Consider the following 14,090-nt stretch of genomic DNA (forward strand, 5'->3'; position numbering starts at 1 on the left):
TCTGTGGCCATCTACTAGGCGCGCAGATGCGAAAGTTCTCGCGGTGCCGGAAGTCCAGGGCACGTGACCGGGTGACAGCGCTCTCTGGACTACAGGGCTTGCTTTAGGTGTTGCGGCACGGGATGGCGGAGGCGCCTCCTGTCTCAGGTACTGTTCTGGCCCGCGCGGGAGTGGGCCCCTCTCGAGTTGCGAAAATTTGGTCACTGACGAATCCTAGGGCTTAGGCCATTCATATCACGAGAGTGGCGCGTACTAAGGTTGGGGATAGGGGCTTGGAAGGGCCAAGCCACGCGCGTGGTGCTTACGAAGATCTCGACCATTCTCGACTGCCGGGTTGTTGTGTTTCCAAAGAACGCGGGTTTGTATCTGCGCCCAGCGAGTCGATGCGGGTGTCCCGGCCTTCCCAGGGCAGCGGCCACATTGATCTCCGACCAGAGGGCGTCGACCGGATCACCGTCGGTGACTGGCGGGCTCTTGACGTGTAGTGGCTTTGCGAGCTGTGTTTAAGGTGTATTTGTGCGTTCTGGTGCAGCGGCGCCGCTGCGAGCCGAACACCTGTGGTTTCCAATCTCAGCCTGCCAAGAACTCGCAGTGTGACTGAGTCATTTTATTCATCTGTCAATTGGGAGTAATTAAGTTAATTCCTATGAAGACTCCTGCTCTGTACGTACCTATTCCATAATTGTTAGCTCACTACTCCTCCCGGAGTTGCCTCTGTGTGTAGAGACAACCTCATTTGGCTGTTAATATAACATCTATTTACATTACTTTCAGGGTGTACCTTAGATCTTTGTTTTGCAAACTTTTTGGACCCTGGCTGAAAAGGAACCTTTTACTCGTGACCTCAGTGTATACATACATAAATATAAAAGCGAACCAAGAGTTCCAGGAAGCAATGGTTTTCCATACTATCTGCAGTACCCTATTTTCTACTTCGTTTGTTAAAAATTCTTGTGATAACCTACTACATTGATTTGATTTCAGGACCCACTCTATCTGAAATACAGGGCAGCAATTTGCAGCAAGAGGTTTGTAAAAGTCATTGATTTGAGTCTTAGTAAAGCTACCTGCCAGCTACTGGGGTACTAAGAAGAGTAGGAATATATATGTATTGTGTACTGGCTGGCAGGTAAAATGTGTTTATTACTATGGATCTTGGTCAAAAAGTTGGAAAACACACTGCATTGTTGTACCACAGTCCTGATTTAGATTAAGTCATCTTGAGGGGGCGGGGACTGGACCTTTTTAGGCTGGTGTTTTGTTATTCTTCCATCCATTCTTTTCCCAGATCCTCTAAAGTGGATGGGTTGATCTTCCCATCCTTAGGCTCACACCCTTCAGTGCTAGCAGCAGAATTGGGCAGGACTAGCTTTTAGTCATAGTTTTGGCCTCCAGTGTTGTACCCCAGGTTACAACTTCCTCCCCGTCTAATAAGGCAAAGTCCCCTATTCCAGAGACCTCTCCACTCCCTCTTATGTGTCTCAGTTTGCTTTTGCCTTAGTTTCTATTCCAGGTTCTTAGTTCAGCATAATCTCTAACCCACACCTCCATCCGCACTCTAGGTTTAGATCTCTTGCCCACTCCTGTCCTCGAATAGCAGCTCAGTCCAGAGAGTATCTGGAATTGGAGTCTGCTTTGTCTCTGGACTTTATAATCTACTGTTTACTCTGCTCCACCCACCTGTTGGGCGCCTGCTGGTGCCGTGTTAGCTTGGATCTGGGATACCACTTGTACTATAGCCACGCTTTGGTGATGAGACATCCCATTTACTGAGTAACTTCCAGTGACGTAAAATAGTGGGGCAGAAAGGGTGTTTTAGATCTGTCTCTTAGGTCTAGTTTCTTGATTCTGTGCCCTTTTTCCCTTCCTTGTGTCTTTTAAGGGTTTTTCTGACAGCTTTGCCTACTACCTCATATCTAGTAGAACATATACTGTATATGAATAAGTGCAGCCCTGTCTGGAATCTCCAGTTGCATCAACTCCTTACTGCTTAATGTGAAACACCCTTGTCCCATCCTTTACCAGGCTATTCTGAACAACTTTACTGACATTTTTTCTGTCCCTCTGAATCCTTGCTTCTTCAAGCAGGAAAGGACTACACAATCCCCACTTGGTCTAATTTACCCATTCCCACCTTTAAGTTATCTGTTAGGTTTCTGAACACCTTTTCTGCCACCTTCTGAATTTGTCTAATCCTCTTGCCATTTTGTAAGGCCTTCTACCCTATCCCCAGAATTCTACCATTGTGAAAGCTTTCAGGACAAATCCTGGATTGAATGAGAGGTTACCCTATGACTTTTATGATCTCATTCGGTTATTTAATATATGTTTCTGTGGTAACAGCTGCCCAATCTCTGACAGTGTAGTGTAGTAATACTGTAAGTGCATGGTGTCTAGAGCCACGTAGCTTGGGGTGGAATCCTGAATCTGCTTTAGAATACCCCTATGGCCTTGGGCAAAGTACTTACTTTCTCTGTGTCTCAGTTTTCTCATCATGAATGTAAGGGTTAAATTAGTTAACACATGTAAAGTGCTTAGAACTGCTTGGCACATGTGAAATACCTAATCTAATAAAGTACCTAACAGACGTGTTAAACCTGAAATCCACAGGCTCTGCCCTGCACCCATCTGTGGTCAGGCCTGTGTGTTTCAGACAGTCTGTAGTCCTAACAGCAGTAGCAAAGCACCATTTTAACCACTTTATACATGTTACTAACTTGTTTTAGTCTTCGTAACAACTCTAGATGTAGGAATTATTATTTCCATTACGTATAAGAAAACTGGGGTAAAGACACAATAAGTGATAAGCAGGGACTTAAACCCATGTCTTCCAGGCCCTATCAATTCTTGGTATATTCTATATGTTACACATAGTTCTGACTTTGCTACTAACTAGTTTTAGGCAAATCATTTTGTGTTTGGGTTTTAGGGACTGAGTTGACTATACAAAGAAGCATCTTGTGGAGGATAAAACGAGTGGGTTGAAGGGGCATATGCTTAATTTTTGAGACTTTGAGATTCTGGACTATATTATAGACGTTATGTATGGAAAACCTAAAATATATTCCTGGGGGGAAGAGGTGGGAACTAATGTACTCACTATACTAAGTACCATCTATATAAAATCATGTTTAAATTTTATAGTAACCCTTTGAAGTAGTATTATCATCTTTTGTCATGGATGAGGACCCTAAGGCTAAAAGCAACCAAATGATATCCCTAAGCTCCTAACATAAGTGCGAGGGCCAGACTTTAAACTGATTTTGGTTGATTCCAAAGTCTGTTTACTTGATACTTCACAATGCTACTTTAGAGTTTTGAAAGACCACATGGAATCTTCTGAGTGACGTCTCTCCCCTGAACTATTTGCTGACCTGAAATTTTTTTTATAAAATAAGTGCATGTATAAGTAATGCCTCATGGCCCAGGTGAGCAGTTTTACTTAGCAACTGTCAGCGGTGGCTGTTGGTGAGGCTGTCGGACATGGGTTAATCAGTTTCCACAAGCACCTTGAACCCATCGCCATCACAGGAAACGTAGGACTTACTAAGAGCCTGTTTTATACAAAATCTTTAAGAAAATAACTTCTAGATATGGCTTAGAGTCTTCTGGGCTTCATGGGTGACCAATTAATTTCTTTATTGGCATGTCTATTTTTTATGTTCTAGATACTTTAAAATTCAATACGGATGCTGCTGAATTCATTCCTCGGGAGAGAAAAAATTCTGCTCTAAATTGTGGGAATCAAAGGAGACTAGATTCTAATCGGATTGGTAGAAGAAATTACAGTTCACCGCCTCTGTGTCACGTTTCCAGGCAAATCCTTTATGATGACATCTCTACTGTTTATCAGCACAGTTATCATCCTTCAGGAAGCAAACCTAAGAGTCAGCAGACTTCTTTCCAATCTTCTGCTTCTAATAAATCACTCAAGAGCCTTCAGAATCAATCAGGACAGAAACTGAGGAGTGAAAAGCAGCATATCAGAGTCAAGCGAGTACAAAGTCTCACTGACCAGACGTCAGATGCAGCTGGCTTAGAAAGCAGGGCCAGGTCAGAGAGTGGGACAAACCCTAGAGAGCACAGCCCTGCTGAGAGTGAGAAGGAAATTGTCGGTGCAGATCCCAGGGGAGCAAAACCCAAAAAAACAACCCAGTTTGTATACAGCTATGGTAGAGGACCAAAAATCAAGGGGAAACTCAAATGTGAGTGGGGAAACAGAATGACTCCCAAACCTGAGGATGCCGGACCTGAAAATACCAAACCTGTGGGGGTTATCCACCCTGACTCTTCAGACACATCCTTTAGAAAAGGAGTATTGGATGGGTCTGGGGCCAAACGCAATGAGCAGCGAAGACACCCACAGAAAAGGCCTCCCTGGGAAGTGGAGGGGGCCAGGCCACGACCAGGCAGGAATCTACCAAAACAGGAGGGCCAACGACACACAAATGCAGGACCCAGGAACAACATGGTCCCCATTCCAAAGGATACTCTTAATGAAAGACCAGCAAAATCCGTCTGTGACAATGGGAACTTGGCAGTCATCAACAAGTCTTCCAGAAGGGTTACCCCAGAGAAATGTGCCATAAGGAGGCAGGACCCTCAAGTACCATCTTTCCCCCGAGGCAAACAGAACCCTGTGCTAAAGAATGTGGAAACACACACAGGTAAGTCTACCTAGAGGGGTGGAAATATTTTGTTTTTTATTTTAAATTTCTGAGTAAGTGATGTATTTACACAATGTAGAAACCAGAAAGTATAAAAAGGTACCCAGTAAAAAAAAAAAAAAAAATCTCTTTCTCTCCTTGTTCATCATCTGCCTGGGCTGTGTCATCACCCTCTCCCTTCTCCAGTAAGTGGTAACCATTTACTTAGTTTTTATGTCATAAGCAAATACGAATAAGGAACATTTTTCTTAATACATTTAGTGAGAGTTTTGGAAAAAGCAAATATGGGGTGGTATAGATGCTTGCACGATTTGTTTTGAATTGTGAAAGCACAAATCGGGTACCGTCTCTCCACTGCCTCTTCTGGTTTCGGCCTGCAGCATGTCTTGCCTGCTCGTCTGCAAGAGTTCCTAACTAATCTCGCCATCTCCAGTTTCTCTTGTAGTTCCTCTCCCAGCAGCGTCAGAGAGGTCAGAGAGCGATCTTTCTAAAACTCATATTGAACTGTGTCATCCCCTTGCTTAATTTTGTTCACTTTTTCTAATCACCTACAGAGTCTGGCTTCTGCCTTACTGAACAACTCCATCTTCTGCTGTCTCAATCCCCACCACGTTTTATTCCCTGGACTCTATACCATTTCATCTTGCCATACTGTTGCATGTTGGCTCCCTCTGTCTAAAATGTCTCCCACTCAGCTCACTGGTGAATTCTTACTTAAAAATGCAAAAGCTAGTATAGTCACATGTCCAGGAAAACTTTTCTCACCTCTACAGATAGCATTAATCTTTTCCAGCCCTGTGACATGTCTTTCTCTTACATACATAGATGCTTCCATTATAGCACTTACACTGGAAACCATCATTTGTTTATGTATCAGTGCTCTCCACTAGTCTGTAAGCTCCTTGAAAGCAGAGACTATCTTCCCATTTTTGTATCCCTGTTACCTAACACAGCTCTTAAAACATAGTAGGTACTCAGCTCTGATAGGAGGTTCTTCCTTACGTTGAACTGAAAACTTCTTTCCTATAAATACTTTCTATCTCCTGGTTCAAGTTCTGTCCTTGATAGGAGAAAGCAACTAGTCTCTCTCCCCATAATTTCCCCCCTCTTATTGCAAATCAGCTTTCTGCAGTAGTCGAAGACTTCTCATTTTGCCCTGACGATACATATTTCATCTAGGCTAAATAGCTTCATTCTACTAGCTCTTCTCATGGATCTTCACCATTCTGGTCTCCCTCCAGTTTAGTATGACATACAGCCTAACACATGAAGCCACTGCCTGCCTGGGCCTGTTTTTACACTGGTCTATAGTTCTTCTTGTTCTTGTTTGTTTCACCAGGCAGTCCTTCTTGGGACCTCAACTTGTGTGTGAACCAAGGCAATGTTATATCAGAGTTATTTTTGAATTCTTAATGCTGGTTTCCTATTGCTTCATAATGAATTACCACAAATGCAGTGGCTTAGGATAACACAAATTATGTCAGAGTTTCTGTGAATCTGGGTCAGGAATCTGGATGTGGATTAGCTGAGTTCTCCACTCAGACTCTCACAGGACTGAAATTTGGTCAGGGATGCAATCTCATCTGAGGCATCCTCATTCATACTTACTGGTTGTTGGTAGGAGTTAGTTTTTTAATGGGTGTAGGACTGAGATCCCCATTTTCTTGCTGGCTATTGGCTGGGGATCACTCGCAGCTTCTAGAGGCCACCCACAATTCCCTACCATATGGCTCTCTCTACAACATGGTAGTTTGCTTCTTCGAGGCCTACTGGAAAGCATCTGCTACAGATTCTTCAAATCTCTGACTTCTGTCTCTGATCTCTAGACTTTTTAAAAAGGACTCTCCTGATTAGATCAGGCCCATCCACGCTCAGGGAGGAGATTATATAGGACATGCACACAAAGGGTTGGGAATCTTGGAGGCCATCTTTGCCTAACAAATCTCTCTTGGTTTCACATCCCCACATATTCATGAGAACACTTGATTCATATTTACTGAGTAAATACTATGTGTCAAGCACGGTTCTAGGTACTAGGAATACAGCACTGATGGATTTGCATTCTGGTTGGGAAGACAGGCAGAAAGCACTTAAATATTCACTCTGTCAGGTGGTGATAAGGGCTAAAAGCATATAAAGCAGATTGAGGACAGAGTAACAGAGGTGCTAGTTTGGGTAGCTTGGTGTCTTTGATGAGGAGACATTTCAGCAGAGACCAGAAGTGCAGAAGCACACCATGTGGCGCTCTGGAGACGAGCATTCCAGGCAGGGGTGAAGTAGGTGTAGGCTGGGGTGGGAGGGCAGCATTGTGAGCAATGAAGAGGGGGTTGGGAGAGGAGGTCAGGGAAATCACGGGGGCTAGAGCATGAGAGGCCCTTAGATTTGGTTCTGAGAAAGAAAATGAGAAGCAGCTGGAAGGTTTTGAGAAAAGGGATGGTATGATTTCCCTCACTCAACATTCTAAAACGATGGTTCAGCCTGCTGTGTGGAGAATAGGCTCTCAGGAAGCAAGGGACGAGGTAAGCGGCCATTGGAGTAGTTCAGGTAGTGGATCACGGAGACTTGGACTCGGGTAGTCGTGGGGGGAGAGGTAAGAATTGGTTAGAATTTGAATGTATTTGGAAAGTCCAACTGACAAGATTTGCGGGTAGACTGGATGTTGGATGCAAGAGAATGAGAGCAGGGGAGGGTGAAACCAAGGGTTTTGTGCCTGAGCAATGTAGAACAGAATTGCCATGTACCGAAGTGGTAAAGCCTGGGAGAGGAAAAGGTATTGTTTGTTTTTAAAACTTTTCAGTTTGGAATAATTTGAAATTTGCAGAAAAGTTGCAAAGATAGTACAGAGAATTCCTAAATATCCTTCACCCACCTTCCTCTAATTTTAACATCTTACATAACCACCTCTGGTCCTTTATCAAAACTGAGAAATTAATGCTGGTACCACAGTATTAACTGAACTGCAGATTTTATTTGGATTTCCCCAGTTTTTCCACTAATGTCCTTTTTCTGTTCCAGATTCCAATCCAGGATACCATGTTACATTTAGTCATCATGGCTGTCATCTCCTCTGATCTGTGACGGTTTCTTAGCCATTCCTTGTTGGAAAAGATGTTTTTGCATGTTTTGCTTTGTCTACCCTTGTTCAGGAAAGAAAGAATTTGGTTAATTAAATTTGAGTTACCTATTAGACTTGCAAATGGATATGTTAAGTAGGGAGCTGGATATAAAATTCAGGGAAAAGATCTGGATTAGAGATTTAAATTTGGGAATTGTCAGTATAGAGATGGTGTTTAATGGACTAGTGAAGGTCACCTCAGTGTTGCTGGAGAAGAAAAGTTTGAGGATGGAGCCTCCTATACACCTCAGGGTTTCAAGGTTGGAAGATGGGGATCCAGCAAAGGAAATGAAGAATGAGTACCAATTGAACTACCGGTAGGAAGTGATACATGTTCTAAATACCAAATAAAAAAAGAATTCAAGGAGGAGGGAGAGGTGGAATGTGTTAAATGCTGTTGATAGGTCCAGAAAGATGACAACTGCATGTTGACTATTGGATTTGGCAATGTGAAGGTAGGTTATTGACCTTGATAAGAGCAGTTTTGGTGGAGTGGTGGAGATGAAAGCTTGATTGGAATGGAGAGAGGATCAGCCCAAATATAAGTCTCCATGGCTATTTGAGAGTGGTCTGCTTGCTGTCATTTTGTACTGGGAGAACCTAGCACTGCTCCTGTTGTCCCAGACTGTCTGGATCCCTCATTCTGTGGTGACAAAATCCTTTATATCCTTGATCTGTTCCTGCTCTTAATTGACTTACAGCCTTCTCTCAGTTCACCACTTTCCTTACCGCCTCTCAGAGCCTGTGCTTTCCTTTATCCCACTTAGTTTCTGGAAGATGGGGAGAGCATACTCCTTCTTCCCCAGTGGCATTTCCAAACTATTCTCCCATTCTAAACTATTGATTTTTTGTATCAACATCCCTGCACCATTGAACCTAATGCTACATCACCTTTTGGCTACATCACCTATCATATCTCCTTATCTCTGTCATTTATTCGCCTCCAGGTCACCCAGCCCCAGCCCTCATGTATTAATGCATGTAGCCTATATCTTTTCTCTACCTCAGTGGTTCTCAATGTGTGATCCTAGCGCAGCAGCCATCAGCAACATATGGGAACTTTTTAGAAAAGCATATTCTTGGGCCTCACCTCAGATTCACTAAACAGAAATTATGGGAGTGGGGCCCAGCAGTCATATCTTTTACCAAGCCTCCAGGTGATTCTAAGGCAGGATCAAGTTTGAGAACTACTGATTTACCATAAATCCTGCTGTTATTCTGGGTGACTTTAGTGATCATGTGCATTGTGCCATCCTCAGGTTCTTGGCTCTTATCACCTGCAGTGACCTTCACTTTCATTCCACCTCCATATCCACTACCAAGGAAATAACCCTGGGGATGACCCATCTCGGAAATCTTAAAGTCTTACGTTCTACTTTCTGACCATAAGTTCCTGTCCTTCTGCCTCCCTCAGTTTCTTCCCCCACTACCAGTTTTGCCAGCCTCCTACCTTTGTTCCCTCTCTAGGCGGGCCTTATCGTAGGGGATTTGAAGTATTGGCCTTTGCCCAGCCATTTGGCAGAATCCCATCCCTGGATCGATGATGCATTGTACCTTTCCTCCTCCAGATCTGGGTAACAGAATGCTGTTCTGGGATATCCCGTAATAGTGCAGATTTGGTGCTGCTGCAGTTCGTTTGCCTTCTCAGGGAAGCCTTCCTGATGCCTCTGTTTGAAACTATATTTTCCCTACTGCCAGGATTCCCTGTCCTCCTTTCCTGGTTTATTTTTCTCCATAGCTCTTATCACTATTTGATGATGCTATATATATTCATTATTTGTTTATTGTTTCCCTTTCCCTACTAGGTAATAAACTTCATAAAGGCAAAAAATTGTCTGTTTTGTTCACTGTATATCCTTAGTGAGTAAAGAGTGCCTGACTCATAGTAGGTTTTCAATAAATATTTTTGAATAGTGGTCTCCAATCTTGGCTTTCAGCACTGCCCATTTCCTGTTATTGACCTTGGTCAGCTCTTTCCCATTTTCATCTAAAACTACTCCAAACGTTTTCCACTCTTATTCAAACCTGTTTAACATTCATGTTCCTCAAACCTTCCTAACATTCATCTCCCTCAATCTCAGCGGCCCTCATTGCCTCCTATTTCATTGAGAAAGGAGAGATCATCAGGTATAATTTTCTCAACTTTTTGCTCCCTTTCTGCAAACTCAGAGGCATCTGTGCCCATCCTTCCTTTATCTTTCATTCTGAGATCTCCTTTATTTACTTTCATCAACCTTTTCACATTTACTATTCCAAGTTCTCAGCCTGAAGATCTTCCCAAACCTGTCCTACCCTCCACGAGAAAACTTTCCTTTACGTGACCTCCCAGTAGTGTTTCCTTTCCTCCCGTTCCAGTGTCATCTGCTTTGTTTCCTTTTTTCTATTTTGATTCACTTTTCAGTCCTCTGCCACCATTACCACCTAACTCAGAGAGCTGCTGGTAAGGTTATGAATGGTTTCCATTTGCTACATCCAGTGGACAGATGTATTTCAGTCCTTTTTATCCTGGATTTCCCTTTGAGTTTGATGCAAAGATGGAGTCTTGTTTGAAATGTAACTTCCTTGACTCATTTGTTCCTACATCCACTCATTTGATAAATATTTATCGAGCACCTGGTATATACCAGGAACTGGAAATATTAATAGTGAACAAGGCAGACAAGATCCTGTCTCTACCTCACAGAGCATATGGTCTCAGGGTGTTTCTTTTTTTTTTTTTAAACATTAAATTGGAAACACAAAGTAATCTTAGGGGAGCTAATATAACGGAAGTATTAAAATGTGAGCTTTTGAGTCAGGTAGCAGTGAGTTTGAATTTTGACATTTTAATTTCTAGCTTTGTGACCTTGGGTAAGTGATTTTACCACTTTTAGTCTCAGTTTCTTCATCTATAAAATGATACTCACATTACAGCCTTGTTAAGAGAATTAAATAATATGTGTAAAGTACTTTAGCATAGCACTTGGCTAGGTGTATTTAAGGTTAGTTATTTTATTCTTATAACCTATTTGAATCTGGAAACAAAATAATATTGTGAGATAAATGCTAAAAGTATGTAGTCAAAAAATAAAAAAAGTCAACTATAATTGAAAATTAAAAATTATTTTTAAAATATTCAAAAAATCATATATATATATGCATGATCCATACATACATATATATACATCCATACATACATACATACATACTCATCTCTGAAAGCACTTGGCTATACTTAGGATAGAGAGACTGCTAAGATCAGATGAGTATTTGGGGGAAAAAGTCTGGAAATGGGTGAAGGTGTTGAATAAATTTGGGAGGATTCTTGTGATGCCATACACTGGTCTCTCACTAGATGGCGAGCTTCTGGAGCCAGGGACTGTTTCCTTCAGTCTGGTAATCTTACTATGGGGCTTGTGGTGGGTGCCAAGCATATCTTTGTTGAGTGAATCGGCTATAGACTTTCAGGGCAAATACTAGAACCATCTCACTGCCATGGTTGTTGGAACCTGTCCAGGCTTAGGTTGCTTGCAGCTGACCATTCACAAGCCCCTCCTTAGCCTGAATCCATGGGTCTGGTAGGTCCAAAGCGTCCCAGATTCAGGAGGGCAAGGCAAGGCCCTGTAGCACGCTGCTTCTGTGGATGCTCAAGCTGTGTGATGAGGGGCATTTGGTTATTCTGGTTGGTTCCTGGACAGTGTCTTGGCAATGCGTCCTCAACTGTGGGAATCCCCCTCCCCCGCATGTGTACTCGCTCGGCCTGTACCACAGCATATTCCTGCCCCTTCTTGGCTCAAACTGAACAACCACCTTACTCAGTCAGACATCCCTTAAACCTCTGTGTTTGGGTTCTCTCAAATGCCTTGCCGATCCTTGGCTGGCTAAAGTAAGGATTGGTTTTCTCTATTTGAGTTTATCTGTTTTGTTTTTTAAACAGGTTCTCTAGTTGAACAGCTAACTACAGAAAAATATGAGTGCATGGTATGTTGTGAATTGGTTCGCGTCACGGCTCCAGTGTGGAGTTGTCAGAGCTGTTACCATGTGTTTCATTTGAACTGCATAAAGAAATGGGCAAGGTCTCCGGCATCTCAAGCAGGTCAGTCATTTCTTTTTTCTGAGTAGTTATTCTCACCCATTTGATATGTCTGCTTTTAAAATGCTACTTAGTAATTCCTCTTGAATATTTTATCTGCTGAGAGAGTAGGTTGTCTCAATCACATGTTTCAGATGACCAATATTAAACTGTACATCTTAAATCAGCTCAACATAACAATATTAAAATATATTTAGGTACAATAAAATCAGTCACTTCTACTGAAAATGGTAGCTTTTATCCAAGTAGCAACTATAGAAAACATTTCTTGGATAGTTTGCTTTAGAAAATTTATAGAAAGCAATTGTTTAATTTACACTTGGAATGTTGAAGTTGTTTTGCCTTTAACAAATCTCCTCCATAGTATTTTGTGGGCTTTTCCTAAAGGCTACTAGTATTTATGGCTAATGCAAATATTAATAATACGGTTTTTGGACTGTGGCTCTTCTTCAAATTTAAGATATCTGGGTTTTCCTGTATGTATTCAAATATTTTTATCTTTTTTTTTTCAAGCCAAGATTCTGATAATGTTTACCTTGACATTAGAAATATTGTAATAGAACATTATCACCACAAAATGAAATGATAATTATGTGATGTGGTGGAGGTGTCAGCTAAAGCTGAGATGGTAATCATATTGTGATATATAAGTGTATCAAAGCAGCATGTTGTATACCTCACACTCACACAATGTTATATGTCATTTATATTTCAATTAAAAAAAGAACAAAATACCCACTTGATTCATTGTATCTAAAGTCCTTATAAATATAAGCCTAAATGCAGTATTTAAGCAGAGCATTCAGTATTGTGAATTTCGTTTCTTTAATGTCTGATATTCTTAACATGGAAATTACTACCACTGCTTCAATGTTACGCCTTCCTATAGGTTTAAATTTTTAAAAATTACATGTCCTTTTCAAAGGAAATTATTTTGGTTTTCTCTCATTTGTTTTTTTTTGTGTTTTTTTTGGCAGATGGCCAGAGTGGTTGGAGATGCCCTGCCTGTCAGAATGTTTCTGCACACGTTCCTAATACCTACACTTGTTTCTGTGGTGAGTTTTTTGCATGCCTTGGAGTCTCTTTCACTTCATGCATCAGTTCCCAGCCCAAGAGAGGTGGTCTGCTGGGCATGTTTTAGACGTTACTAATAAAACTTCAAAGCTACAGGAGCTTACAAGACATATGCATGTGATCCATTATGCAGTTAGAGTCAGGGTTCTTTGTGCTCTTGGCAGGCTGTTCTGGAGACGGGCTTTCACATCATGCCCGTCAGGCTCTCGCTACTTCTGAGCAGTAGTGCTGCTCTCCTTGGTCTTAGCTTAGACCAGAGCTGATCAGATGGCCGAGGCGGGTATAGACCTGGGCTCCTCACCCATAGCTGTAGCAGCTCTGATGTTCCAAATTTGAGCAGCATGAGTAAAAAGTAGTGTTGAAGTGTACTTTATTGTAACCCAAGGAATCAGTCATTGGTCTGTAAAAAAGAGAGATATTTTCATAGACCAGCATTATTAACTCAATCCTTGTGCTCTCTCTCTTTATGGAATGCTTCTTCCTGTTTTTGAATAGCTCAGTTCCCCTGTGTGTTAGGAAAAAAACTTTCTGTGATCCAGATGCTCATTCCTGCTGCTAGCCTATTTCCTGCATGTCTTTCCCCGCCTCCCCCGCCCCCGCCCCCCCACCCTTCCTGCCTATCTTTTAACAACTAACCTTTACTATCTGGTTGTTGATTTTTCCAATTTTGTTTCTTAAGCATGTCTACCTTCTTGAACCATTGCATTTTTGCTTCTGACCTTGTTACCTCACTGAAACTATATTCAGAAGTCATCAATGACCCCTGCCTGACCAAATCCAGAGCTGATTTATAAGTTCTTAACCTTTTGGCAACACAATAGCCCTTTACACTTGACCATGCCCTTCTTAAGAGACTAGCTCTTCCTGTTCTTTCTGCAAACTCTCCTTTTTCCTTTTTTTTCTAACTAATTTGCTCATATTTCTCCTTTCCCATTACTTAACTAGCAGCTTTCACAAAGAGGCGGTCATTGACCATCAACTCTAACTTCTAGACTTAGTCTCTTGGTGAATTTATCAACTTTCTAGAATGCTCATCCCCTTCTTTTTTTAAAATCCTTATCCATATTCAAGATCTGACTCCAAACATTCTTTTGCAAAGGAAGCTTCCTTTTCTTATTTGTGTTCCCAGTTTGACCACTCTTTTATTCAGAATCTACTGGTC

General features: G+C 41.8%; 1 protein-coding gene across 2 annotated transcripts in view; it reads left to right on the forward strand.

The window, feature by feature from the left end:
- Nucleotides 1-14,090, forward strand: part of NFX1 (nuclear transcription factor, X-box binding 1) — a 58,587-nt gene continuing 44,497 nt past the window's right edge. For both annotated transcript variants that reach the window (XM_019734256.2, XM_019734262.2), the window contains exons 1-4: nucleotides 1-147; nucleotides 3,669-4,667; nucleotides 11,699-11,857; nucleotides 12,832-12,909. In XM_019734256.2, coding sequence (XP_019589815.2) covers nucleotides 123-147; nucleotides 3,669-4,667; nucleotides 11,699-11,857; nucleotides 12,832-12,909 — 1,261 coding nt within the window. In that variant the 5' untranslated portion in view covers nucleotides 1-122. The remainder of the gene's footprint in view (nucleotides 148-3,668; nucleotides 4,668-11,698; nucleotides 11,858-12,831; nucleotides 12,910-14,090) is intronic.

The sequence above is a fragment of the Rhinolophus sinicus genome, linkage group LG04 (assembly GCF_036562045.2).
Source record: "Rhinolophus sinicus isolate RSC01 linkage group LG04, ASM3656204v1, whole genome shotgun sequence".
Classification (NCBI taxonomy): domain Eukaryota; kingdom Metazoa; phylum Chordata; class Mammalia; order Chiroptera; family Rhinolophidae; genus Rhinolophus; species Rhinolophus sinicus.